This window comes from Micropterus salmoides, unplaced genomic scaffold (genome assembly GCF_014851395.1).
Source record: "Micropterus salmoides isolate LMB-PRFRI ecotype aquatic unplaced genomic scaffold, ASM1485139v1 Ms_hic_scaffold_13, whole genome shotgun sequence".
Lineage (NCBI taxonomy): Eukaryota > Metazoa > Chordata > Actinopteri > Centrarchiformes > Centrarchidae > Micropterus > Micropterus salmoides.
The window spans coordinates 12,648,828-12,676,409 of NW_024040374.1; the positions used below are offsets into that span (position 1 = coordinate 12,648,828).

The window sequence follows — 27,582 nt, forward strand, 5'->3', positions numbered from 1 at the left end:
CAAGAGATGACTCTTACAGCTGAAAGAGGCACTGTTCTCTGGTTAAAGTTTTAGTGATGCTTTGCAGTACAGAAATTATTTTGGATGGAGCTAACATGTGTCATGAAATGGTAATAGGTACAGTGATCACTCAAGAATTTAGGTGGTCTGAAGTTCACAATGCAACACAACCTGACTCCGTTTATTAGGGTGTTGTCTGATGGATGGCTGAAATTAATATTATTTCTGTAAATCTAGATTATGCAATCTGTTTATGTGTACGATAATCTCTGAATATTCTTGATTCTCATTAGTTGGCAACTTGGCAGTCCATGTCCATTGTTTTTATTGTGCCATACAGTATGGTCAGACAGTTCTGATACAGAAATGTGTTTGCCTTGCTAAATGAATGCTTCACTAGTATACTGTAGGTATCAGTAGCAACAGTGCTGGGGCTTCAGTACCTAAAGAGCATTGCACTGCCACTTTGCTGAATTTGTGAAACGTGAACTCCTGTCAACTTCTGGTTCAAAGTTATATTTTCCCTAGTAACATACTGTAAGAAGGAACAGAAACTGTGTTTCATAATGTTTAAAACAAACAAATGATGTTTATAAAAAATGTATGATTCTAATTGAATTGCTCTTATTTGATGTTATTGCTAATTGTTGGCAAGTGGCCATGATATGAATGGGATAACTAAAGTGGTGTTTGCCTTGTGAAAAGCACTCCCTCAATTCCCTTGATAGAACTGTAATATTCCTGGTGTTCAGTTTGTAATTAACTTCTACATTTGTTTTATTCCTTTATCTGTGCAGTGCCTGGTCCGCCCTATCTGTCAGTGGCTCAGGATTCAGAGACGTCAGCTGTGGTTCGCTGGGACCCTCCAGACCTGACTAACGGCATGGACCTGCAGGGTTACCGGCTCCAGTTTGGCCGGAGAGATGTCTCTCCTTTGGCCACGCTGGAATTTGCTCCCCAAGAACGACAGTACTCTGTGGGCAACATTCACCGGGGGGCCACTTATCTCTTTAAAATCTCAGCCAAGAGCAGGGGAGGCTTTGGGGAGGAGGCTGTGGTAGAACTCAATGTGCCCGAGAATACGCCAGGGGGATACCCTCAAATTGAGGAGAGCTCCAATGTGACATGCTGCTCCGTGCAGCTGTCCTGGTCTCCACCTGTGTTGGCTGAGAGGAATGGGGTAATCACAGAGTACACTTTGGCCTATAAGGAAGCCGGTACCGGAGGAGCACCACGGGAGCTCCACTTGCCTCCCAACCGGTCCAGCTATGTGCTCAACAGCCTCAAACCAAACTCTGCATATGATGTAAAAATACGTGCACACACCAGTGTAGGTCCAGGGCCCTACAGCCCGCCTATCCAGTATCGGACGGTGGCCTTTGATCCAACAGGTAGGGCTTGCCTGTTTCTTTCCCAACCAGTTATTAGGGGGTGGAAATTGGCTAAAAAGAAGCTGCAACAACACAAAAATTTAAAATGCCCCACCCCCTCCTTCAACCACCTCCACTTCTCCTCAAGAAAGAGAAAAGCTTGATATTAAAATTGTTTGCCGTGGGATACTCACTTCACTAACCCAAAAAAGGTAATACCCAAGTCAGTAAGTTATAGTCAGTCATTTTGAAAAAGAGGAGAGCAGCCTAGAATTTCAAGGTAAGTGCTGTTTGGTCAGACACTCCTGTCAGTCATCCTTGCAACCCTTTGCCAAGCACATTCACACAGCTAATGTCATCTCACATCCCCAGTTTTCAAACAAGGTAGGACCTCAGTCAAACCCAGTCACTCCAAGAGTATTTTCTAACATGACAGGAAGCAGATGTTTGTTCTTCATTTTATTTTGGGGTTGGGGTTTGTTTTTAGATATACCTTCCTAACCCCCTTCCTTTCCTAATTCCTCCTTTCCCCTTTCCCTGTCCCTTAACGGGACAGTTTGTGGCATGGCATCCCCCAGATGCACTGCTGAGGACTATTGGCATGATGTGTTTTCAGTCTGTCTCTATGCCCTCCTGGCAGCACGTTGGCAGTGCCAACCCGACTCAGTAGAGGTTTAGGGACAGTTGGCATTGGGACCACATGGGTCAGTTGTTAATCCTCAAGTGGTCATGGGTTCAAAGACAGTGGTGAGACTGGTTGGCACTACCCACGATAGCTAGCCAGTGGGCGCACCCTTGTGCTCCACGGGTTTGTCGTCCATGAGTCTTACGTGCTGTGTGTCTTAACCAATGGCGTTGCCCTTCTCACAGCCAATCACAGCTCACCGTTACACTCTCCAACCCAGAGGAACGTTGCAGGGGAACAACAGTTTTTTTTTTTTTTTAAACCAAAGGTTCTTATTTTGTTTCACTTTCCTTGGTCTCTATACATGATCCATTCACTGAAGATGCACTGTCTTTGTTTTTTTTCTTGCATTCGTCCGCTCAATAGACGTTCCAAAGAATTTCACTGTCAAGTGGGCCACCAAGACCACAGTGGTCCTTGCATGGAAGTTTTCTGAAAGCAGGTTTCCATACAAGTGCACGGTGAGTTTAATGCAGGGCAAAAAAATTATTTCAACTGTCAGCTGAGCTGTTAAGTTTTAATATAAAAACCATTCTGAAAATCACATTCAGAAATAGAAATAGTTCAGAAATCTGAAATTAAAAATGTCTATCTATATTTCAATGCATCAATTCACCTCCCAATCATATTCCTTTCCAACAAATCCATTCCGTTATTCATGTAATAATGAAAATGCACATCCATTCTTACCCATATCCTTTGTTACATAAATACGCCTCCTTACCTATCCATCTATGTCTGTTCAACCACCTGTCTATTGAACTACCAAAATTATTATATATCCAACTATGCCTCTTACCAATTATTGATTCAATTTCTGGACCATTTATTGAACTGTAGATTGAGTACAACCGTCAGAAAATGGATGTGGATGCCAGGCAGATGAGAGTGCTCATCACTGGGCTAAGGCACAATACCACCTATGAATTCAGGGTGACATGCCAAGAAAGCATGGAGGGTGGGCCCAGACACCGTGTAGTTGCCCGGACCGCACCACTCATCCTGGTCAAGAAACCCAAGCTTGACATCTATGCTGAACCTGACAACATGCTCACCATGTCCTTCCCACCGCTCGATAACAAGGATGTCAAGTGAGTATAGCATAGTGTGCTTAAAGAAGGGTTTCTGCAGGCTCGGTCTGAATTATCTTTTAGGGTTGGGGAATTTAGGTTTGTAATTGAGATCTCAGGATGTCTGAAATGTGGTGAAATGAGAGTTTAGGTCTTAGGATTTCTGAAATGCTGATGATTATAGGACCCAATTTTCCGTTAACCATGGGGTGAATGTTTTTACCTAAAATGCTGTATAATGTCAATAAAGAGTCACTATGATTTGATATTGATATTTGATATTTTACTATGGTGCTGTGTTTCCAGGAACTTCTATGTTGTTGTGGTGCCACTCAAGAGGACCTCAGGAACTGTCAAAAACCTGAAGAACCCTGATGAGATGGACATGGAAGAGGTAGGATATTTTGAAAGCAAAAGATGTGGGGCTATTCTGGCTCTAGAAATTATCAGGTCTGTTGGGTGCACTGGGTCAACGATAACTAAGCATATTTAATAGGAAGAGGCAACTTCAAAACTTCCATAACAACTCTCTTAACTGGCAAAACTGTGTTTTTAGGGAGGCATTCCAGAGACACGTTTGTGTTATTAACAGTTGCATGTGCTAGGCAAATTGTATAGTACACACCATGTACCAGACATGGGCGCACACAACACAGCCATAAATACATCTCAGCTATGCTAATTGATCCCCCCCAAGCATGCAGAGAGAATTACACAGTCTTCTCCCACTCTTCCCATAGCTCGGGGTCACCTTGAGTGCCTGATCAGCAGCAACCCTCGCTATTGGATTTGGGATTACACACATTCCCTCTGCTTAGTGCCTGCCTCTGTCTGTTGTTTGAAATGAATAAAAGGGGTTGGATGTTGGTGGTGGAAGCCTGGTTACATGGAACATTTCCAGACAGTTAGCAGTGTTTTGAATCCAAGGGTGCAGTTACACCTACAGTTTCTTCATTCGGTCTCAGTCAGTTCACTGAAAGGGATCTTGTTCTTAAATCCAGAAGCAACTTATCTACTGGGACGAAAAATGATAACCTCTTATCCTGCCAAGTTACAAATATTAATCATTGGTGGTGGGGTGGTCCTATAATGTTATTGACCATACCATATAGATATATTGTCATACTTCTTGAAATTTAAGAGTTTGACTTACTGATGCAAATAATTTTCTGTGTATCTGTTTTGATAATCATTGAAAGCTTGTGCCTCTCTTTTTTTAATGTGGTGATCACAGACCGGCAGATCATAAACAAATTGTTGAGAGCATCAGAAAACATTATTAGTGAACTTATTTTTGATATTTGTAAAATATCTGTCATTTCATTTAGCACTGATGTTGTACAAACTGTTAAATCAAAGGATACAAAAAGGAACACATAAAAAAGCTAAAGTAAACAAAATACCCTCTTACGTCAATCAGCTGTTGCGAGAGGTGACCCCAAAGCGTCGTTCACGCCGTCAGCTGGCTCAGCTGGACCAGAGGAAGCCCTACGTCACAGCCTGCTTCAGGCAGCTGCCCTCCAGCTTCACGGTGGGATCTGACCACCGCCACAGCAGCTGTGAGAACAAGCCTCTTGAACCTGGCCAGGAGTATGTCTTCTTCCTGCTGGCTGAACTCAACGCCACTGCTGGGGTGAGTTACTAGTTCAGCTCAGTTCATCACAGAACAGTTGATTTACTTTTAGTGAATTTCCTTTTGTCAGAGTAGATTTAATAATCCGGTTCTGTTCATTTAATATTTGTTCACTTCAGTTTTGTTCACGTGAATCTAATACATAAGGTCTGCTTAATATTGTTCTGCTTAATTCAGTTAACTCAGCATTTACATTATTGTACAGTTTGTGTTTGTTAGTTTGGGGACCATTGTGTAACCTGGATTGTGTTTCATGTTCTATGTTAACGTCTACCTGATTTTTTTGTTCAGAAAATGTTTGCTACCAGCCCTTATACCGACACAGTGATGACTCCTGAGCTGGTGGTGGACCCTCTTCCAGTAGAGACTGGTGACGGACTCATATGGGTGGTGGGCCCAGTCCTAGCTGTGGTCTTCATCATCTGCATCGTCATTGCCATTCTTCTGTATAAAAAGTGAGTTGTTTTTTTTGTGGACAATGCAGTTGGACCTGCATTTGGACTTATAATACTTTAGAATAACATTGTTCAACCTCAAGTGAAGGAAAATAAGATTTGGGTTTAGGGTTAGTACACAAGACATTAGATAATTTGTACTGAGTGGCTTTGCTTAATTGCTTTGCGCGCACACACACACACACACACACACACACACACACACACACACACAAGCAGTATTGTAAGTAGTAAGTAAGTATTGTAGTAATTGTGATCCATGTTTTTACTGAATAATGGCAAATATGCAGGGAATCTCAGGGTTCTATCTTATCCAGCAACACACAATGAAGATTTTCTTGTCATTTGATGTTGAAACAGTTATTTGCAGTGTTTTGGAATTGGGCTATTGGGACAAAATTGCATGTTAGGGAGCATGTTTAAAGTGGGGGCTATTTTCTTATTCACAGCAGCATGATATTCAAAGACCCAACAACATTGTTGCATGTAAATATGAAAGAGCTTTTCTGTGAAAAAAGATGGTTGTGGGAAGTGAGGGGATTGGAGAAAGAAGGAGGAGATTCTTTGAGATGGTGCTCAATAACTGGACCTAGAATGGTACAATCTACCAACCAAGAGATGTCACAGATTTGTATTTAAAGATTCTGGAAAGAATACTCCACAAGGATGGTATTCCAATGTTACCCAAGTTACTTACTAGTAGTTTTAACCCATTTCAGTGTAAAATTTAGTGTATTTATTGTATTTTATTTATTTAATTCTAGTGGTGGACATCAAACTATTCTTTTATGCTTAATGAACCTTACAAGAGGCATAACAAGTCTAAATGAATTTCCTATTCCTCAGCATCCTGGGGCATTGGAACATGTGTATACATTCAATATTTCCCCCTTGTTTTACAGTTAGTTGTAGCTTTTAGTCTCAATGAAGTCCCAGCTGAACAGTGGTGTAAGAGGTCGCCCTACATACCAGGGAAGCTCCCTGAATTATTTTAAGGAGGCCAGGGCTGGTGTGAGCAGCACAAGTATAGCTTGCTACTGTCAGATGATCCCTGAGTGTCTGACCTTGCCTTACCTCAGTCTTGGTGGTTAGGGAGAGTAACATCTCTCCTTGGATCTCTCTCTTTTTTTCTCTCTTCTCTTTCTCTCCCCCTCGCTCTCCCATCTCCCCATCCATCTCTCCCTGGTGAATAGTGTTTCCCAAGTCTGCCCTTGGCCCTGACATTCCCTTTCCCTATCTGTATCTGCACCCTCGTGCACACACATTAGCACACACACGTTCATAAACACTCAGACACAGGCTCACAAATGTACGCACTTACTTGTGCATTTCATTAAATACTCACTTGTTCTCACACACTGATACATGTGCACACATGCACACGCATGCACACACCTCCTCCTAATGCTGATGAGCTTTATCTCGCGTTTTGCGAGCCCAGCAGCGACCCCTGTGAATTTTAAACTGCTCTCTATTGATTTATCTCTCTTCTTGCCTCTCCCCTCTCCCTTTCTCCTTGTGTGTTGTGTTTTCACCATCTTTATATATATTTATTTGACTCCTATTGCTTTCTCTGGAAACAGCAAACCTGACAGGTAAGGTTTAGCCGTACTTTATTGCATTTTACAGGGGAAGACAAAATAGCCTGCCTCAGCAAAAAAAGATGCCTTCAATTAGTGAAGGTGAAGGAGAATTTTGCGTCCATGATACGCATTCTCAGCTTCCCAGTGCTTGCTCATTAAAAGTTATTCTGTTGTTTTTGTTTTGCGTCTTCCCCTCTTTGTACTCTTCGTTTGTCTTAATCTCCAGCCGCAAAAGAAAAGAGTCTGAGCCACGCACAAAATGTCTGCTGAACAACGCAGACATTACGCCCCACCACCCTACAGACCCTGTGGAGATGAGACGCATCAACTTCCAAACTCCAGGTACAGGAAGGACACACAACACGTACACTGAGGGACAATAACATTTGCGTAAAATTGAACAACATACTACCGTATATACAATTCTGTTTGACCATATTTATCCACATTGGCCTTTCAGTAAAAAACTGATTTCCATTTTCACTAACAAAACACATCACTAAGACATGAAGAAGAAAGTTTACTCATCCAGCTTGAGGTGTGACAGACTGTAGACCTTGCAAAGAGACCTGCCTCATCTCAGCACAGGGGTATATTACAGCTTGGTTGTTATTTAATTTTTCATATTAATATAGGTTAATATAACCTATAAATATATAAAAAATATAAAATATACTGACTAAATGTCATTCCCTTTGTTAGACAAAATGCTATTTCAGAAGCTTTTTACACTGCAATGAACAAACATTTGATGAACTTCAAAATCCTTTTTGCTGGAACCTACTGAAATGGAAAGCATATTTAAAATCAAGATAAAAATTTCATTAGCAGCAGCTCCCATCCAAAAACACTGTTATTGGCTGTCAGAAGTTCATGTTGGACAACCAATATACTATATTACACTGGTCAAATAAATACAAACACCTGCAGAAGACCCTCCTCTGGTTTGTTTGTCATGTGTAGTGACAGCAGATTTGTAACATTGGCACACACATTCACACAGCCTACACAGAGAAGAACTATTCGAAAGTGATGCAACGTAAAGTTAAATTTATGCTGCAGCATGAATGATGTCCATGAAGTGCTCCCACATCATTTCCTATTGACTTTATGTGCGTTCATAACTACCTGCAAGCCATATGTATGTGTTTGCCATGTCCCCGTGTAACAATTAGCCATTTATGAATAATAAATAATAGAAAAAATAGAATAGAAAAATATGTCTGTTGTTGGACTTAATGTTTCTATGCTGGAAACAAATCCTTTTTTGAAGTTCTCCTGGGCTTTTACCCGTTTCCTCTTTTGTCTCACTTTCTGTCTGGTGTTCATCTGAGCTAAAGCCGGGTGTTAACAACAGAGCACATTCGATCCCACACTCGTTCCCTAAGGCTTCTCAATCTTCCTCCCGCCTCCTTTTCAGACCCTCAGTCTTTCTGTTATTTACACTCCTGCGATTTAGGCTACGATGGCATCTACAGTTTGTTATCATTGGTCTGAATTATAGGGGAAGAAGTTTGCTTTTTATGTGTTTGGTGTATTTAGTTCAGTTAAGTTTCCACTGCTTAATTACAAGCTATGATTTGTACTTTAAAAAAAGTGACATGGATATACGAATTTGTTGACTAGTTTTTGAAACCTTTCATCCTTCCAGCTTAGAGGTTTTGGTGAAAGAATGTTAAAACAAATCTGTTTTCAATCTCAGAAGTTAGCATCATGGATTATTGTGAGTTTCCCGCTAGATGGTTTAATTTATTCTCTCTTCAAGCTTTATTTGACAGAGGACTGAGACCTGCATTTTGAGGAACTTGATGAGGCACTGTTTCAAATGCATTGTTCTCACCTGCCCAAGCAAATGGCAGAAAAGGAGTAAATCCCTTAGAGGCGCAATAAACACATTCACCTTTTTTTTCCCGTCAGCTCCCTCGTTTCTTTTCCTTGTTTTTGCCTCTCGCCTTTGTCTCCTAGCCTAGTTGTCTCCCAGCCCTCTATCTGTCATCCACAGCCAGTCTGTCCTCCATCAAAAGCTCAGATTTCAAAATGGAGCATTTCTCTTCAGCTTCTTTGGGAGCCCAGTTATGTTGCCTGCGCTCATTTTTTTTTTTCAACTGCCTTCTTTACATCAGAAAAGGAAGATACAAGGATGAAAGGAGATGCACAAACCCACGTACACACAGAAATGACTGTCATCATCTTTATCTTGTTTGTTATTCAGAACTCAATCAGCAGTTTTCTAATGACATGGTTATAATAGCCATTCCTGCTATTTGTCTCTCTGGCTTCCAGCGTTGTCCACTGTTCCCTCAACTGTCCTCCTCCCTTCCTTAAAAAAAGAAACTGTTACAGTCTCTTGGTCTCTTTTACATAACATTCACCAATACATGCTGAGACCTCTCTTTATATATATGACAAGCATTCTCATTCGTCAGCCCTGCTGTTGTTCTGAAGAATTGGGAGATATCGTTATCTCCGCACCCGGGGAATTAATTTGAATGGACATTTTAGCCCAATTAAGTGGGCCGGTGAGCATTTGTGAACATCCCCATCAGCTATTAGCAACCATTGTTCAAATGAGCATACTCCCAAGCCTCTCCAATCCAGCAGAGCATATGCCACATCAGCAATGTCTGCTCAGTGACCCCTAGTGCTGGAGAACAAAAAATATGTTTTTGATTAGGTGTCCTATAAGCTAAGCTTAACTAATATTAGGGTGTGTGTGTGTGTGTGTGTGTGTGTGTGTGTGTGTGTGTGTGTGCGCGCGTGCCTGTGCATTTGTACTTTAAAGCCTATAGGTCATGTGACAGCCTCATAGTGACATCCCATAACTCCTTGGGGCGCAGAGTGGCTCGTTTTGTCATTATCTTCATTGGTGCCTAGGGTTTAATTGGCAAATGGGGCCAAAGTAATGAAGCAGCACGAATCAGTGGATATCTACTGTCTATGTCCAACCAAGCCCCCCCTTTGCTAATTTTTTTCTGTATCTCTTTTTTCCCTTTTCTGTCTGTTCCACATTCCACTCTTTAAACTATAACAGTTGGTGATCACCATGAGGATTACCCCTCGCTATATATACATCTATACAGTATATATCTCATCTCAAAACCCTATCTTCACATCATCAGTTTGACATTCCCTACTGTGCTACGTAATATGAATTCACATCATTACAAAAAAATATCCTTCTGCAAATTAAAAAACAGGTGAATTGAGTTTCACTCTGGTTTTACTCTATAACAAGATAGCATCGCATATGGAACTTCACACCCCCATAATTCTGTCAGAAGAAGTGACTTCCACATTTGAGCATGTAAAAATCAAAAAATTTTCTTGCAGACAGCATCACACGCTTACAAAACCCGCCAACAACCTACCTTGTTTCTCAGGATTACAGCAACAACTGCAACAGGCGTGCCCTCCTCCTCACAAACAGTTCAATTGAACCGCACTGCACACACACACACACACACACACATAAACATAATCAGACATGCCTGTACCTCCCTCCTGCTGTGATGAATGACATTTGGAGACAGTGGATCAGAGCACCCCCTGCTAGGTTTAATTAGTCATTGTCACAAATCAATTAGGGATAGGGTGATGTTTGATGTCTTCATGTCTCTGCACTCATTTGGCGCCACTGGCCGCATGTCTTAGTGAGAAGACAGCAGGACAGTGACGCCAAATGGGTACAAGGTAAACCCAGCAAAACTCAGTTTTACTTGAGCTTAGCACTATTTTTAGTCTATGGTACATCCTAGTCCTGTTAGTCAAATCTGCCATTTGTAAGTAAAAAATGATAATATGGCTCACTATATCAAAGAAGATGCATTTTATGTTTTTGGGGCCAGACTTTTTGCAAGAAGAACAGCAAGTTTAGATAAACAAACGTATTTTTTCACTTTGCCCACAAGTCAGTTTCTTGCATTTCATTTCTCACTTGCTCTGGAACAAATTGTCTGTTTTCGATGGATCAAAGTTGCCATCTTTGGGTGATGTGATCCTTTCTCATCACGGAGCAACCCTGTTGATCTGATTTTAGCTTTCAGCCCTGGCAAAATGTTTTTCCCTTCACTTGATGGGCAGGTTGGCAGCATCCCATTAAACTGCCTCTCTTAGCCACATGTCCGGTTAATGCTGTCACAGATGGCTCCTTTCTGCTTGAACAGTTGAGGAGACCTGAATCTACCTGGACATAGCTTCACTGGCTGCATCCTGACAGGACTTCTTTTCTGGAGCAGATAAGACTTTGAACCATCACCACACTCCTCAGAGCTGTGGCTCTACAGGTGTCAGTCAAGAATGCGGACACTTTTCCACACTTTTCACTCCCAGTGCCTCAGTACCAAGCTGCGGACAAAGGGTACCTTCAGAGTTAGTTTCCAACAGGAAACATAAGCTTTTTTGTCCCTTCTCTGTCTATTTCTCATTCCTGTCATTCCAACTGATGTTTATGAAAGCTTAGAGAAAGCAAATTAATGTTCTTATCACTGATGTCTATGACCGTTGAAATGGGGCTTGGCCGAAGGGCTTTTTCTGTAGGGCTAACTAGTCTGCTCCTGAGGAGGACTGTAGCTGATCTGATCTGATCACGTTTGCCCTACTTTTTCATGTGTGGCAGTCTGGCCTCAAATCTGCCATTCAGGCCATCCCGAGAATGGCCAAAGTGTGCTGATGGTAAACTGTTGGTAAATGCAAATGTACTATTGCCTTTGTATTTTATTTCTTAGCCTTTTATCATTTTGCACATTTTTATGTTTTCTTTTTACATAGCCTTTTCTGTTGCATTGCAGCCTTTTGAAATCATTTTCCCTTATGTTTGCTGTTCTTTACAGATTCTGGTCTAAGCAGTCCTCAGAGTGAAGCAGATTTTGTCTATGAAAGTTAGTCTCTATGCTTTTGGCATTTGCGTACCAGCTTTCTTTATCTTTTTTTTTTCGAGCACTGCTTGCCTCCATTTACAAATACATAATTTGCATTTGTTTGTTTTTTCATAATATGCAGCAAAATTTCAGCGCTGATTAATTTGATGTTGATTTCTATTGGTAAACTGGGCTGTTTTCTTTTCTTTAATTGGATGTCAGTCACAATATTCACTTGGGCTGTTGGCTGTGCATTAATCCACCATGCATAAATAACCTGTGCGATCACTTCTGCTGATGTAGAGATGGTTGACAGTTTTTTTTTTTTTTACAGGAGTACAATCTCTGTTATCCCTTTTCTCTTCCTCCCCTTCTTCACCTCCTTGTTGTTGTTCTCTCCCTTCTGCTTCCTCCTCCTCCTTCACCACCACTGCTCCATTTCCATTCTGTAGTAGCAGGGTCTTTTCTGTGCTCAGAGATAACAAGCAGGATTAATTAAAGTGGTGGCAAACAATGGCTCGACATTTGATCACCCCCTCTCCCTGCTCACTGCAAAAGGATCATCCGAGAGAAAACGCAGAGTTTCTGGTTCTCCTCTTTCCCCCTTTCCCCGCCTTTAATCTCTTTTCTTACACACAGACAGACTTCTTCCTTTTTATATGGAAATATGCAATATCATAAATAGGCTTTTGGAAAGAGACTGCTTTGGCTTATCAAAAGTAATCGGTATATTTCTCAGACGCATCGACTGCGGATCGAGAGATTGGAAATGTATAATTAGACACTCGTTTGTTTTTCTGTGTTCATTGATCATGCTGTTGATTATGGTGAAAAAATGGGAGAGTCTACATGGATAGGAAAGTGCCGTGGGTTGTGTTGAATAGAAGGAAGGGAGCTTTTGAGTAGGGGTAGGGAATAACAACAATTTGTCCTTGAGTGACGTTGCTCGAGCATGGGTCACGGCAAAGCCTAGTGTTGAAAGTAAATCTTTTCTTGTATAAACACTGCAATGTGCTAGGCAGTGTGTAAGTGACTAAATGAAAAAGAGGAAAAAATCAGGCACGATCGACTCATTTGTCTTGCGGACAAAACAAATGGGGGAGGCTGGAAAAGTACATTGAGAGAGAGAAATAGATGCACAAATTGAAATTAAATCATGTTAACATGATGACATATAGCAAGTGGTTATGTTGGCAAAGAGGGATAGCGCTAAAAACAATGGATTTAAGCCTCTTGCAGTTTTAAGTATTCAAATGGTTTTAGTGCTAGTGTCCCAACGCATTCTACTGAAGGTTGAGGGAAGAAACAAATACTGATATGTATAACATGAGCCTATTTCACTAGCAGAGCATCATGCTTGATTTGGATGTATATCCAAACATGTTGGCCTGATATATATCTCTAAGTATAGCAGGCACTTATACAAACTGAAAGGAATTGATCGTGTTTGAGTGTGTCAGTAGCATATGCGCACTCACCAATACACATAGAGACACACACAGAGTAAACTACACTACCACACACAAACATTCTTTGATCTCCCCTCAAACAACCCACTCTTGTTCTCTCAAGGAGAAGTGAGGGCCCCTCATTTGCATACGCATTCACTTATTTCGCTCATAGCTTCCGATACCTTTTCCCTTTGAATTTGAGGCAAGTAAAGTGAGAACCACATTCAATTTGCAATATTTCCTCTTTTTCTTGATGCTCATCTCAATGAATTCCCGCACCAGAAGTGATTAATAACTGTCTCAATCTCAAGTGGAGTCATAGCCATCTGCATGCTCTGCCAGCTCATTGAGAAACTCAAAACAAATGGCGTCCTCCAAATACATGATTAGAATTTCAGTTCTCATATTATCTTACAAGGTTTTGTTTAAAACTTTGATTGAAAGACATAGGTTTTAAAAAAAATAGAAATACTATTAATTCAGTAAACATAATTTAAATGATCCATTAAGAAGGACATGGGTGTTTGTGAAACTAAACTCTTGTCAAGTAGGCTGTTAATGCAGTGTGTCCATTCATTTTCCGGGGGATGTCACGGAATCCAGTGTCATCTCCATTTGTCTCATATATGCATTGTAATCTTTGTTAATCTTCATGTAATTGACACTGCTGCATTGTTCTCTCAGTGTAAAATAAATTACCATTACTAATGAAGACTGTCATCACAAAGAGATGGACCCCCTCTCTTAAGCGCAACAAAAGCAGACAAAACATCAGTGACCCCCTTGACATTGGAGGGATGTTAAGCATTGTGAGAAAAAGAAAATTAAGGATGGTTAATGTGATTATGCCAATTTGCACGGCCAATTAAGCCTCTGTAACATTTTTGTGAAGAGATTTCAACGTTTTGTTGACTTTTGACCCCATCACTCGGCAGGAAAACTCAGCACTAAAAATATGAAAACATTGCCAGTCCACATGCAGGGAGAGAGCCACAATCTATGGCTGCTCCATATTCCATTACATGGCCTCAGCATTATGCTCCTAAATGGATTAGTGACTAGAGTGCACAGCAGGGCTGATAATATTGTAGCAGCAGCAACACAATGTTCAGTGGATATTGGAGAGAGCCCAAGAAAAAAAAGAAAAGAGTCACAATTTTCCCACCCAAATGAAAAGCTAGTTCTTTCTGGGAATTCTTTTGGATACATAGTGGAAGGATTTGGGAGGTGAATGTAATGTAATGAGAATGTAACTGAGAACGCTTTTTTTGTGACTTTGGAAGGTAAGGGGTGTTTATCTTAGAGCCAGTTTTCACTGGGTTGAGGAAACCAGCAGATGGAGGAAAGTGTAGAAACGGCAGCTCGCTTGCTTTGCACTGGCTGGCTGGAATGGAGCAGCTCACTGTGTCACTCAGCATCACTCACACTCCTTATTCCCCTCCCCTGACACCCCACCCCACCCCTCCTCCCATGAGCCCCCAGGTCAGGGCTCCATGCTAGAATAGGCTCCTTTTGTTATAAAGGCAACAGTCAAAATTGTCACCATGATAACAGCACAGCACAACAAGAGCATTATAGATTAAGGATACAGTAGAAGCTGGCCTGTGGGATGTATTGGTTCTGATCCAAATCAAAAGACTGTTTCATAGCTTCTCTCTCATCTTTTTTTTTTTGATTGAGGATGGTCCTGAAAGTAATAACGTTTAAATGTTGAAAATAATAAAAAATAATAGCATGCATGTATAGGTAATGAAAATAGCAAAGTCACATTTTTTGGTCTGCTTCAAGTAAAACCATCCTCTTTGAAATATTTCTTTTCAAAGTAGTTGTATTTTTCCCCACCAACTAGTGATCCAGTATTAGACTCTCCTCTCTTTTTTTTGTTGATAGCAGCTATGGTGAAAGCAAATATTACTTTTCATTATCTTCAATGAGGAGTACGAGGGTTTTTTGTCAACATTAACATTCCATTGATTCCAAGAACAAAAAGGGCTGTCGTGTGTCTTGTCTGTGACTTCACCATCAAAGCCATTTACACTTTTCATCTTGTGTAATTTTTAAGTAATTTCCCAAGCTATTAAAATGTATCAGTGCCCTTTAAAATGTTTAAAACATAATTGGTCTGGGTTTTTCTCTGGCAACATTGGTCCTATTGGTCCATCTGTCCATATTAGGAATTAATACAATTTGCTACCAGCTTCTTTGGCAAGTAATCAATCAGCCCGGCGCCACAAATCCAGCTGTTTTTGAGCTCTGGCCTGGTCCAATCAAGTGCCTATAACATCACCAGTCGATACATTTTTGCTGTGTGACATTCACCGTGTTCTGCACAAGCTTCCTCACCACTAAATCCCAACTTCCATTGTTATGTAACCAACAAATTACCACCCATAAATGGTGTGTTGTGAGATTTTAAAGTTTTGAACTTGTGTCGTATCTACTGTACTAATAAACTTTCTCTCTTCCCCTGTGTGGAATTTCTCTCTCAATCTTTTGGTGAACAGGTATGATGAATCATCCTCCCATCCCTATTTCAGAGCTGGCCGAACACACAGAGCTTCTCAAGGCCAACGACAACCTCAAGCTCTCCCAGGAATATGAGGTGAGTGGGCCAAAGGTCGAAGTTTTTCCGAGTATTGATTTCTGTCTGATTGTGTTTTCATTGGAAGGGGAAACAAGAGTCCCTTCTTTCCCCCAGGGAAATGGCTGTTTCTCTTCTTTTAAGTCTTTTTTCCGCTGCTTGACAATGCTGTAGCTGGTGGTGGTGCTTGAGCAATTATGAAATAAAAAGTTGTTTTCTGCCCCTTTTTTGCCTCAGATATATTTGCTGCCTCAACATGGCAAAGCAAGACAGTTGTCATTTACAATTACATAAAATGTCCCTTGGCACCTTGTTGCAACTCCGGAACCCCAGTATGCAATTTAAATAAAAGAATCATTCTTCTGTAAGGCATCCAGTCCTACATCAGGAAACATGGGTAAAAGAAGCTAAATATTTCTGCTGTAAAATGAAACATGCCTTTTCGTGACATTCAGAATGTGGTTGTTTACTTACACAAAACTGAAAAAAATGAAAATGAAATGGTTTCTTTACCTGTACCTAAACTGATGACAAGAAATTAACTTAGCTTGATGTTCTTTCTTCCAAAATAAATATATAGTCTGGTGCACACAAAACTCCATTAATGTGTTTTCAGGGAAAAGCACACTGGCAGTCAGGCTTTTACATTGTGTGTGTGTGTGTGTGTGTGTGTGTGTGTGTGTGTGTGTGTGTGTGTGTGAGCACACGCGCGCTCACGCTTATGTGTGTGTAGAGGTGGTAACTGAGCTGTCTGAGCTCTGAGACTTTGGTGGTTATAAATGACACCAGAGTTGATTAGAAATCGGGAGTGCTGAATCAGCTCTCGTTTGCATACAAGCAATCCCCTCCTTGCCATCCCTAAATCACTGTGCCTGTCGCCTCGTTGCACGCCAGGCTTACGTAGGAAGCAGGTACACCAGCATAGATTGCTGTCATCATGCCTGCCGGTGAATGTTGGTGGATAATGACTTCTCATTGCGATCCAGTATTTCTTTGGTATCTATTATTCATACATCCACATCCAGGCTGTGTACCAAATGGACAAGCTTGTTTCTTTCAGGGGGAAGAGAGACGAGAGACGTGATGCCAAAGTTGATTCTTTGCTACAACTGCAACTTCAAATTACTTGGCTTTTGAGAGATTAAACCGCTCGCTCGACTCTTCTCCCACTCCCGCCCGTCTTTTTCACCCCCCCTCTTTCTGTCCCCCTGCCCCTTCACACAACCACCCCCCAGGAAAAATAAATGACCAAATTAAATAGAGAAGTGTAATTTTAATTTTGTTATTTTCTTGATGAATGGCTGCTCGTCCGGGCGCCCTGGCTTGCCAAGCACAGCTCTACGGGGCTTTGACTGATTGGTTTTTAGCTAGGCAGGATGTGAGGGAGGGAGGACAAATGGAGGGAAGAGGGGAGAGAGGAGAAAGGAGTGAGATGAGGTGGGGAGGCTGGGTTAATGATGAGGATTCAGTGAGGGAAGAGAGAGAGCAGGGCATCTCAGCTGGAGAGCGACGATGAAGAGGAGATGATCTGACACACAAATGGCAATGAAGAGGCAGCTACAGTTTTACCTGACAATAGTGAAGCCATAGAGTTTGTCTATCTACTTTCAGGCAGTTAGCAGCATGTCCTGCAAAGCCTGCCTTTTTGCAGACTTTGAGTAATTATTATTCAAGCCACTTTTAAATCATTTCTGGAAGCAGTTATTCCTCCAAATTAAGTAATGGACTTTTTCCATGCACTCTTCCTAAATGTAAGTTATGAAAAAAGAAATTTGAAGTTTGGACTACACAGATGTGGTTTTGAATTGAACAACGCTCAGAGTGACCCCAATCTTTATGTGCACACACATACACACACATAGTCAGCCTTAAGGTAATCTAGAAAAAAACAGGAAAATAGCAGGAGGGCGACTGTTAGAGAGGGAGTGTGTAAACATCAGAGAGGAGACGGGAGATGGAGAAAGAAATAGTGGAAGACTTTGAAGATGGAGCGATGCAGAAAAGGAATACAGGGACAAAGAAAGGGGGAAATGGACAAGACTGCAGCAAGGAAGAAAAACAACAGCGATGGAAAAAGGCAGAAGCAGAGGAGATCTGATTGCTGTTATGATTGCATGGAAAATGTTAGATCAGGTTTCCAGTTAGACTTTCTTCACCTTCAGTCTTTCTCTCCAGCGTCACACCTTATATACTGAAGCCCTAACTGCAAATATCCCTCACAACTCCGTCCCCACACCAACAGAGTACCAGACGCCTGATAGCAAACAATGCATTGTAATGGAATACTTAATTATCCTGACGGGGGAACAAAATATTTATCTGGAATTCTTGTACTTAAAGAGGCGGATGAAATTGTCTTTCACCCGAGTGTCGGGCCTTGCTCCACACCCTCCCCTCAAGGGGATGAGCCGCGCACCTTCATCAATATTGTTATTTTTCATTATGCACCCACTACATTGATGATCTTGATAAAGTACTGTGTGCAGCTGCTGTGAGTATTTAAAGCAGGCATTGAGCAGATTTTCATGATACCATGTTAATTTTTGCCTTTGGGAAAATCACCCCCTCAATCTCTTTCCCCCTCCCTCTCTACTTTCTATGATAACATTCAGGTCTTATTGTTATTGCTCAGCTCCTCTCTCAAGGCGCGTTTGATTTCTTCTTTGTTTGTGCATGTTCTGCCTGTCTATGCCCTCCATCAGTCCATCGATCCAGGCCAGCAGTTCACCTGGGAACACTCCAACCTGGAGGTGAACAAGCCCAAAAATCGTTACGCCAATGTCATCGCCTACGACCACTCCCGTGTCATCCTGGCCCCCATCGAGGGTAAGTCTCAACCATCCTCACACTCGGCACCTACACCGCCTCACAGATGAGATCAGCTCATAGCAGATCATTTGGGAAATCCTCATAATTACAGTCATGTAATTATGAATTTGTACTGGGTAGACATACACTAGCACAGATGGGACTAGACAGTGAAAATAAACCAGAGCAGTGCAGAATAGAATACATAAAACTGTATTTTATTGTGCTGTAGAACATAAAAGAAAAGAAAGAACAAATGCACTGGATTGTGCTGGATTATTATTATTGTCTTGAGTCAAGACAGTAGCATTAAGCAAAATAGAATGAAACACTGAGTGAAAGAGAATGAAATTATTTATAATATGTGAAGTTCAGATTCAGTTCAGCAGGAATTTATAGAGCAAAACAGAAGTTTGATGGAGGCTAAACGAAGGACTTGCTTGAACTCAACGTTGTCCTGAGCAGCTAAGCAGTTTAAGGAATCATTTTTTAGGGTTAGACGATGGACGTTGGAGCTCATCTGTGGGCCCAGCACTCAATCAGATCTCACACTCAGAGAAACCTAGGATTTACCCAGTGTTTTCACCGTCCCCTTTGTTTCATCAGATCTGCCCCCCCCCCACTTCCCTCTAACTGCCCACAGACACAGTACTGAGAATCTCAGAGCCAGAAAAACTCTTCCTCTGACTCCTAAATCTCAAGGGACATTGTCAGAGGTAGTCACCCTTCACCGCTGACATTGTTCTGGCATTACATCACCAGTAGAGCTCCCAACTCTTCACAGTAGTGCCAAACTCACAGTACTCTTCTTTTGTGTGAGCTAACTGCTCCGACTAGATTTTGACATTTCACAATAGTCAGGCCAATTTGAGGGTGCAACAACATGCATAACAAAATTATCCCAGGGAAAAAATGCTTCGTCCATAAATACATAAATTAATCAAGTCTGAAATTTCTATTTTACACTGCAGTGATTTTGCTATTAGTCGCAGCAGTAGAACAATTCATGCACACCGCCATTCTCTGTTCACTTGGCTATGACTAAAGCCAAGGCATCACAGTTGGATTGCACGACGTGGTATCCGTTTTAATGACATTTTCTTCTTTTTCTTAATTTTTTAATGCTTATTTCCAGTTTTCTTTTATTTTCTGTCTTCTTTTTTTCTTTGTTCTATTCCCCCAATCTCGCTCTTTCTCTGTTCCTCTCTTTATCGCTACTCCTCTTTCTCTATCTTATTCTTCCTCTCTACCATGGTTGTTGTCCTCACTGCGTCTTCTCTCTTAAATTAGCCCAGTCAAGTGTTTCATTGTTTGTCGCTTGAGTGAGGAAACGTCAGTCAAAGAGACGTGACTTTCCAGCACAGATGCCGCCACACTGGAGTCTCTCTTTCAACTGACAGGATTGTAGAAGTTGGTTAAATGAAGATGGGCAATGTTTTGTCTTATCACTGTCAGATGCTAAGTGTTAGACGTTCTTATCGCAGATTATCTTGTTTTACATTTTCAACATTTTATCTTAAATCTTTTTTCTAGAACAACTTAAAGTTGCTGAGTCTGTAATGACTCTGCACCAAACTGCAGGACAGGCCACACTACCACACCACCCTTATTCGCTCAGATCCGAGCATGATGACAGTTTTGTACCGCATGTCATGAGCCTAGTGCCTTGCAGTGAACTACATATTTTCTTTGAAGTTTTCTGTTACTTCTGCAGACGCATGAAAGGACGTCACAGAATACTTTGATAGTCACATGCAGTCAGTGGATGCAGGCTTTTGCGATAGAGCCTACAAGTGTAATATACACTATCCTTGCTTTAAAATGTTGGCAGTACACATTCGTTAACTCAGCAATGTGGAGAGTTTTCTCACAGCTAGATTTAGTGGGACTGGTGTGCAACAGAGCATGGTGGCGGGCTGAGAGTGATGGTAGCTGGATCTACCTTACAGCTGTGGTGAGTGAATGGCTGATTTACTCCTTGCTGTCCTCCATCTTCAAGGATGCTCCATCTGTGGTGGTGAATCAGATGTAGACTGCTATAGAAACCTAGGCAGAACCACAGATGTAGAAAAAGCAAATGACGAAAGAGCAGCGCAGGATATTGTGACAGTGAGGCAGTTGCTGCATTTGAATCCATTCAAATGGAACAACAACTGAGATTTCCTACAGCTCCGTGGTAGCAGAGGGGGAGAAAGGCTGTGACACTGTTTTAACTTCTCATTTAATCTTGTATTATGTCTTAAAACATTGTTAACAAGCACCAAGTTCTGTTGAGCAAGAATAATACCTAGAATACATCCCAGTCCCAAAAGCTGACATGATCAGCCATATCTTAAGACACTGCTACTTCTCTCTGGACAATTGCAAAATTTTCACTGATCTCGGCCAATTTTCACTTGTTACAACAATAAGAAGTGTGAGAACTTATTACATAAGTAATTAAGTAATAAGTAATAAGTACCTTCACTGATTGGGGATCAGTGTGTGTGAAAAGTGGGAATTACCGAGGCAGATGGTACAAAATATAAGGGTCCAAATAATGAATGAAGTAAAATAATAAAAATGTTAGGTAGATTAAATCAACGTGCAATGTTCCATCTCTTTTTTTTTCCTGTGGTCTGTATCTAGGTATCACGGGTAGTGACTATATCAACGCCAACTACATTGATGGCTACAGAAAGCAGAATGCCTACATCGCCACCCAGGGTCCATTACCAGAGACATTCGGGGACTTCTGGAGGATGGTGTGGGAACAGAGAGCTGCCACTGTGGTCATGATGACCAGGCTGGAGGAAAAGTCACGGGTAAGTCCACTCCACCAATTGTTGGACTGATGCTGGGCATTGATTTTGGCAGGTTTCTTTTTAAAGCTCCCCTCCAGTGACCTCACAAATTCACAAATCCTTTAAAATATATATTTTTTTATAAACCTCCAAATCAAATAACCTGTTCCCAAGACCAAGTACAAGACCAGCTGCTGAATATTGCACTGCTTTACAGTAATTTCCCAGTTGCACACCAGAACTTCATTGGTAGGTAATCAGACTTTATTTTCTTGAGATGGATTGCTTTCATAGAAGTGTAGTAATTTGGATGGGGTGGTGAAAGCAGCAGGGGGGGGTGATAAAACTGAGTTAACTCAAAGATGGTCTACCTGTTCACATCTCAAAAGTTAGGCTGTGCATCCACTGGGAATATCTTCACAGACTTAGCTGTGTTTTCTCTCCCTATTTTTGGTGGAAAAGACAAGTTGTTGCATGTTCCCTACAGTGCTGAGAGCTTAGCAAGTTTTAGCACTCAGAGTGCACAGTGCAGGGAGCTAAAATTAAATCTTAAGCAACACAGTGGCATGGAGATTTTGCAGTACCTGTGACCGGTGCCTCCCACAACCATCTGTTGAAAGTGAAAGTAAGAGTGAAAAGTGCATCGATAGCGCAGTGACTTGTTTTCTTTTTATAAATTTGTGTCCATGAGAAGTGGCCACATAGTGTGCAGGAAGTGGATTCTTTGGGAGGGGCTCAGCCTGGTGTCCTTGAGATGGAAAGGAACACTTTCTATAGTTATGAACAGTCCAACTTTCTTGAGTTGTGCCTATAATGTTCGCACTTTTTTGTTAGCCAACTAACTAGCAAAGAACAGAGAAGGTTTTATAGCAAGAAGGCAACAGCAGCACTTTAAGTAGAAAGCACATTGGCTCTTAAGTCTCTTAAGTGTTTGACAGGTGGATATCAGTTCTATTTGCCCACGGTGACAGCTAGTCGTTATGTAAACAAAGTGCCTGTCGTACAGTATGACCCATTTTTTAGAGTTTTGAGCTGAAAATGCAGGTGAGCAAAAAACACATAAAATTAAGCGAAATGGTGTGAGAGCACCGTTAGAATTGATCTGCTAAGACTGTATTTTTTGCTACAAAGGACCACACTTGACTAAATGTCAAAAAGCCAGCCATAATGTTTCATCCTGTCAACTCAAACCTGTGTCAACATAAGGCTCACTCACCCTAGGTGTCTCCACTCATTTTCCCTCCCTCTATCTCTTTTCAATTGTTTACCTATCCTCCAATGCTTACGTGCACATTGCACACCTGTCAAACGTGGTCAGGATTAGCAGGCGGTAGAACCTGAGTGTCAGCTTGAGCAGGAAATGGGAGAGAAAGCTGGAGAGCAGCGCATCTCCCTCACTAGCTGTCACATCTCATCTGATGTCCGCTGGCGCATCACACCCCATATTGAATGAATCTTTATTAACTGGGCTGACAGGGGATGGCTGGGGGTAAGCAAGTTCAGATACTACATGCTGTAGAATCACTGGACAAAGGCTTTTTTTTTTTTACACTTAAACATTTAGAAGAATAAGTTTTTTCTGTGAGCATCTGAACTGATAACACTTTATAATGAATTAAGAATTGATGCAGGCAGGATTTGTGTATGGTTGGTGAAGTTACACTATTAAAGGTGGAGTTTCTGTGACGGTCTGGTTACATCTATTCAGTCTGCATAGTGTTGTTTCTCATATTTAAAAGACACTACCGTGGTGCTTCTGTCAACGCCGCCTGGTGTTTTAATTCACAGGAGGGCTTGCTTTATGAGTAGTGCGTGTGCATGTATTTGTGTGAGCATGATTTGAATTTTTCTGTACTCCATTTATGTGTATGATCCTATTCATTATTGGAGACACCATTTAATAGAATGCAACATAGACATTGCAACTGATACCTCTGCCTCTCTCTCTTCCAGATTAAGTGTGACCAGTACTGGCCAAGTCGTGGCACAGAAACCTATGGTATGACCCAAGTGACCCTGTTAGATACCATAGAATTGGCCACTTTCTGTGTCCGCACTTTTTCCTTGCACAAGGTAGGATGATTTATCTTTCTCTCACTCTCTCTCTCTCAGACACACATATCAAACATACACATACAATATGTACATCTTCACTTTGCAAATAAAATACAGCCATTATATTTATTATCAAGTTGGATAACAATGAATATCAATATGCTTATTCAGCGTCTGTCCAGTAAACACAGGGCACACACACAAAGTTTACATAGGCAACAAACATGATGGCATAAACCACAGGCTGTTTCCATTTGATGTAAAGGCCTATACATAACCCTTTGTCCACTTTGTCCTTCCAGACAACCCATTTTACCTTGTTTAACTCTCCATGTCATCAATAGATCATCTATTTATGTGCATCTGCCAAATTGGAGCACTTAAGTAAAGTGAACAGAAGAGAAATTTAATATACATAATTGGCAGACTGCTCTCATTCTCCTGTGTGCGCACGCACACACCACACAGTCCCCACACAAATGACAACATTCTCAAGATGAGGGATTTGCAAGCCTACCTGCACACTCATACTGAAAGATTAAACACAACACAATAGAGCGAAGGTCGCACACAAACACAGGCACAAATCCAAATACGTGTATTTACATACCTTTGCACATATGCAAAAACATGATGTCACACCTGCAGACATGAATAATACACATTAAAGTGCATTTAGATACAGACAGACACAGGAAAAAAATAAGAAAGAAAGAAACACCAGTACATTTACATGCAGATGCATTCTCTCTCACAGTCTCACACACATCATGATCATACAAATACTTGTGTTGTAAAGAGAAAGACCTCTGAGAATACATATAGAGAACCTACCATTGGAAGGATTTCTCATTTCCAGAATTTTCCTTTTATCCAGATAGTACCACACTTCAGTCACAGCTGACTTTTTAGCTGGACTGTCAGTGGAACAGTGAGCACCAGAGCAAATCAGTGATGGTAAAGATAGCAAGATATCAGCAGCCACAGTGCTTTAAAGCTTGCTGGTTGACAGTCAGGGCCATGTAGGTTCTGCCACTCTCAGCCTCCATCAAACCTACAGATATTATTATTTTTTTATCACTCCTTTCCCTCCTCCTCCTAACTGCAGCCATTGCTGAGCTGAGCTGTTTTCACTTTATATCACTGAGAAAAAAATATGGTGTTGGATTTGTGTGAAGTATAAGGTAGCAGAAATTGGCAGTAGATGCAGTAGAGCATCCACAAAGCAGCCACTGTGGTACCTATCCATATGTACACATGTCCTGCAGTGATGCAGAATTGTCTCTAGTGATAAATCCTTTACAAAAGAAATTTACATCTAAAGAAAACCAGCAGCCAAGCACTAATCACATCCATGTAGCCTGACTCAACGGCAGAAACAGGGAATGTCCAAAAAAAAAAAGGGAAAATAAGATTTAGGTCAGTTTGCCTTTAATTACCACACTCATTTATTCATTTATTCAGTAAGGGGGAAAAATCCCTCGGTCAGAAGCAGAAGCACTGCATTGAAATGCAAACAGTAACTCCATTAGAGGATCTTCTGAGAGGAAAGAGAGGAGAGGAGGAAAGAAAAACGCATTTTTTTCTCTCTTTTTTCTTATCCTTCTTGAAAATCTTCCTCTGGATCCCAGCTTGTATCTTTGATACGTTGAGAGTTGAGTTTGAGGTGGGAGCTGACAGACGGCTGTGTAATGTGGGTGTTTGCTGCATGTATCTGTAGATGTTCAGAGCAACTGCAGCGTGAGAACATGAAGATGGAATACCTGTACAGTTCAGTATAGAAATTATTGTACTTGTTATATTATGATAAGCCCATCTGATCAGCTCTATATGTGTGACAGTGAAAATTACACCATCTTGAGAAATAGTGCACAAAAAATATATTTTAAGTTTGATTGACTCACCGTCTCTACAGGTTTCTGTACAAATGTGATAGTAGGCATGAGCACAAACCAATACAGTGGTGAGTAACTTGTGCAAACCTGCCTGTCTACACATGAGAATTTATTTTTTGTAGGAGATATTAAGGCTTAAAGAGATCTTTGTTTTGAGGCATAGTCTTTGTACAGTACAGGCCTAAAATGTTGGGCTCAGTCACTCAACTGTTTAAACATGTACTATGGGGGCAGATGAAAAGTATCCAGTAGATTAGGTGGGTTGAAGGCAAGTGGTAATACCTTAAAGAGTTGATCATCACATAACATCAATAACCCTTAAAATGCCTTGAAGAGTGCACCATGACTACACCAGCCATGTTGCAAAAGCAGCACACGTACTCCATTTTGTTTTCTTTTTGTTGACCAGTCACTCCAAACACAACAACTCCACCACCATATCCAAACCACCTTTCTCTGTTCTTTCCAGAATGGCTCTAGTGAGAAGCGGGAGGTTCGTCAGTTCCAGTTCACAGCGTGGCCTGACCACGGTGTGCCAGAGTACCCAACCCCCTTCCTGGCCTTCCTCCGTAGGGTGAAGACCTGCAATCCGCCTGACGCCGGACCCATCATTGCCCACTGCAGGTCAGTAGCAATGTTTTGTTGTTAGGGTTGGTTAAAAAAAAATATATACTGTGTGTGTGTGTATGTGTATATATATATATATATATATATATATATATATACTGTGTGTGTATGTATATGTGTGTGTATGTATATAATAGTATTCTTTTTCTTCTTCTTTTTTTTTGCTCCGAGATCCAAAGTGCTCTGTTTTTATACTTATGTAACTTGAATGTCTGTGCCCAAGTTGGACAGTTTTATGTGCCCCTGTGGTTAGCTCCATGTGACTCTGGTGTGACCTTAGAGTGAATGAAGCCTAACCCTACACATGGAAGAGGGATCCCTTTTTTAATTTTTGCCCCTGCCCATGGTGTGTGTGCGTGCCCATGAGCGAACAGAATGGTAGAGCTCCTCTGTAACTGCTATTATACATTACATAACATACGTTATAAAACACAGGCTTCTATTTCTTACCAGACCTCCATCTTTTCTTTTCTCCATTGGTCACATCATCTTTCTTTTTAAGGCATCACTTATTTTTCTGTGCTTATTCTCTCCACCTCTGTATATTTTTTTCCCTCTCCGTGAAAAGCCTCACAGTAATCCCTTCCCATCTTTCTTGCTTCTCCCTTTTTGCTCCTTAGCTCTTCCTCCTTTTACAAGCGATATATCTCAAATGGCTTATACAAATTGAAACCCTCCTTTTTGCCAAGATAAGAAGACTTCAGTGAATCCAAAGCACTAAACAATAAAACTGAAATTTGACAGCCTGCATCACTCAGTCTCCATCAGTGTCCTCTTGTTCTGTCATTTTTATCTGTTTCTGTATTCCCTCTCTAGCTATCTCTATATCGCTCTGTTTTCTTTCCTACTCAGTTATTTGAGTAGGAGAGCCACAACAAATCCACAAGCATTACTGAACATACATAATAACCTCGTGTTAAAATCCTACAAGAGACAAATGTGACAAGCACTCAGTATTAAAAAAAAAAAAAAGTTACATTTTCAAAGCCACTACATCCAGAGGACCTAAGATCATAGAAATAAAAAATGAGTTTCTATTAAACAAACCTCTTAAAAACTTCTCTTTCTTCTCATTCCTTTCCCTCATCCTTTAGTGCGGGTGTCGGTCGGACAGGCTGCTTCATTGTCATCGACGCCATGCTTGAGCGTATCAAGCACGAGAAGACTGTCGACATTTACGGCCATGTGACGCTGATGCGTTCACAGCGGAACTACATGGTGCAGACGGAGGACCAGTACAGCTTTATTCACGATGCACTGCTGGAGGCTGTGGCCTGCGGCAACACTGAAGTGGCTGCACGGAGCCTATATTCCTACATCCAGAAGCTGGCCCAGGTGGAGAGTGGCGAGCACGTCACTGGCATGGAGCTAGAGTTCAAGGTACAGCAATTTCCTTAATAACATGGTGGCCATTTTTTAAGTACATTGCTATAACTGAAATTACAGGGTTTTAAATGGTCTTTCTTCTTTTCACTAATAAACCCTACATCTGTATGACAAAGTATTTTAGATTAACTTTAACTACTCCTAGGATCTGACATGTAAATTACAGGACAGACTGCATGTAGGTGAACCATTTTGAGTTTTCACAAATTCAGGCATAGCTGACCTGAAGCCAAGACCGCTGCATGTTAGATCAGTGTCTATATTAAGTTTTTAGTCTTTGGACCTAATCATAACTAAATAATAACGACATAAATGCATAGTTTTGACTTTTATCTTAAGCAACT

At 41.2% G+C, this 27,582-nt stretch overlaps 1 protein-coding gene across 18 annotated transcripts in view; it reads left to right on the plus strand.

Annotated features, from left to right (window-relative positions):
• ptprsa (protein tyrosine phosphatase receptor type Sa) overlaps positions 1-27,582 on the plus strand; it is a 242,735-nt gene that overhangs the window by 197,565 nt on the left and 17,588 nt on the right. For 7 of the 18 annotated variants that reach the window (XM_038715594.1, XM_038715593.1, XM_038715597.1 and 4 more), the window contains 15 exons: positions 798-1,391; positions 2,422-2,516; positions 2,896-3,146; positions 3,432-3,519; positions 4,546-4,758; positions 5,050-5,213; positions 6,797-6,808; positions 7,023-7,138; positions 11,626-11,673; positions 15,608-15,705; positions 18,387-18,510; positions 21,121-21,296; positions 23,229-23,348; positions 25,695-25,849; positions 26,947-27,232. In XM_038715594.1, the coding sequence (XP_038571522.1) occupies positions 798-1,391; positions 2,422-2,516; positions 2,896-3,146; positions 3,432-3,519; positions 4,546-4,758; positions 5,050-5,213; positions 6,797-6,808; positions 7,023-7,138; positions 11,626-11,673; positions 15,608-15,705; positions 18,387-18,510; positions 21,121-21,296; positions 23,229-23,348; positions 25,695-25,849; positions 26,947-27,232 (2,540 nt within the window). The remainder of the gene's footprint in view (positions 1-797; positions 1,392-2,421; positions 2,517-2,895; positions 3,147-3,431; positions 3,520-4,545; positions 4,759-5,049; positions 5,214-6,796; positions 6,809-7,022; positions 7,139-11,625; positions 11,674-15,607; positions 15,706-18,386; positions 18,511-21,120; positions 21,297-23,228; positions 23,349-25,694; positions 25,850-26,946; positions 27,233-27,582) is intronic. The other 11 variants (XM_038715601.1, XM_038715611.1, XM_038715606.1 and 8 more) reach the window with 5 other exon arrangements.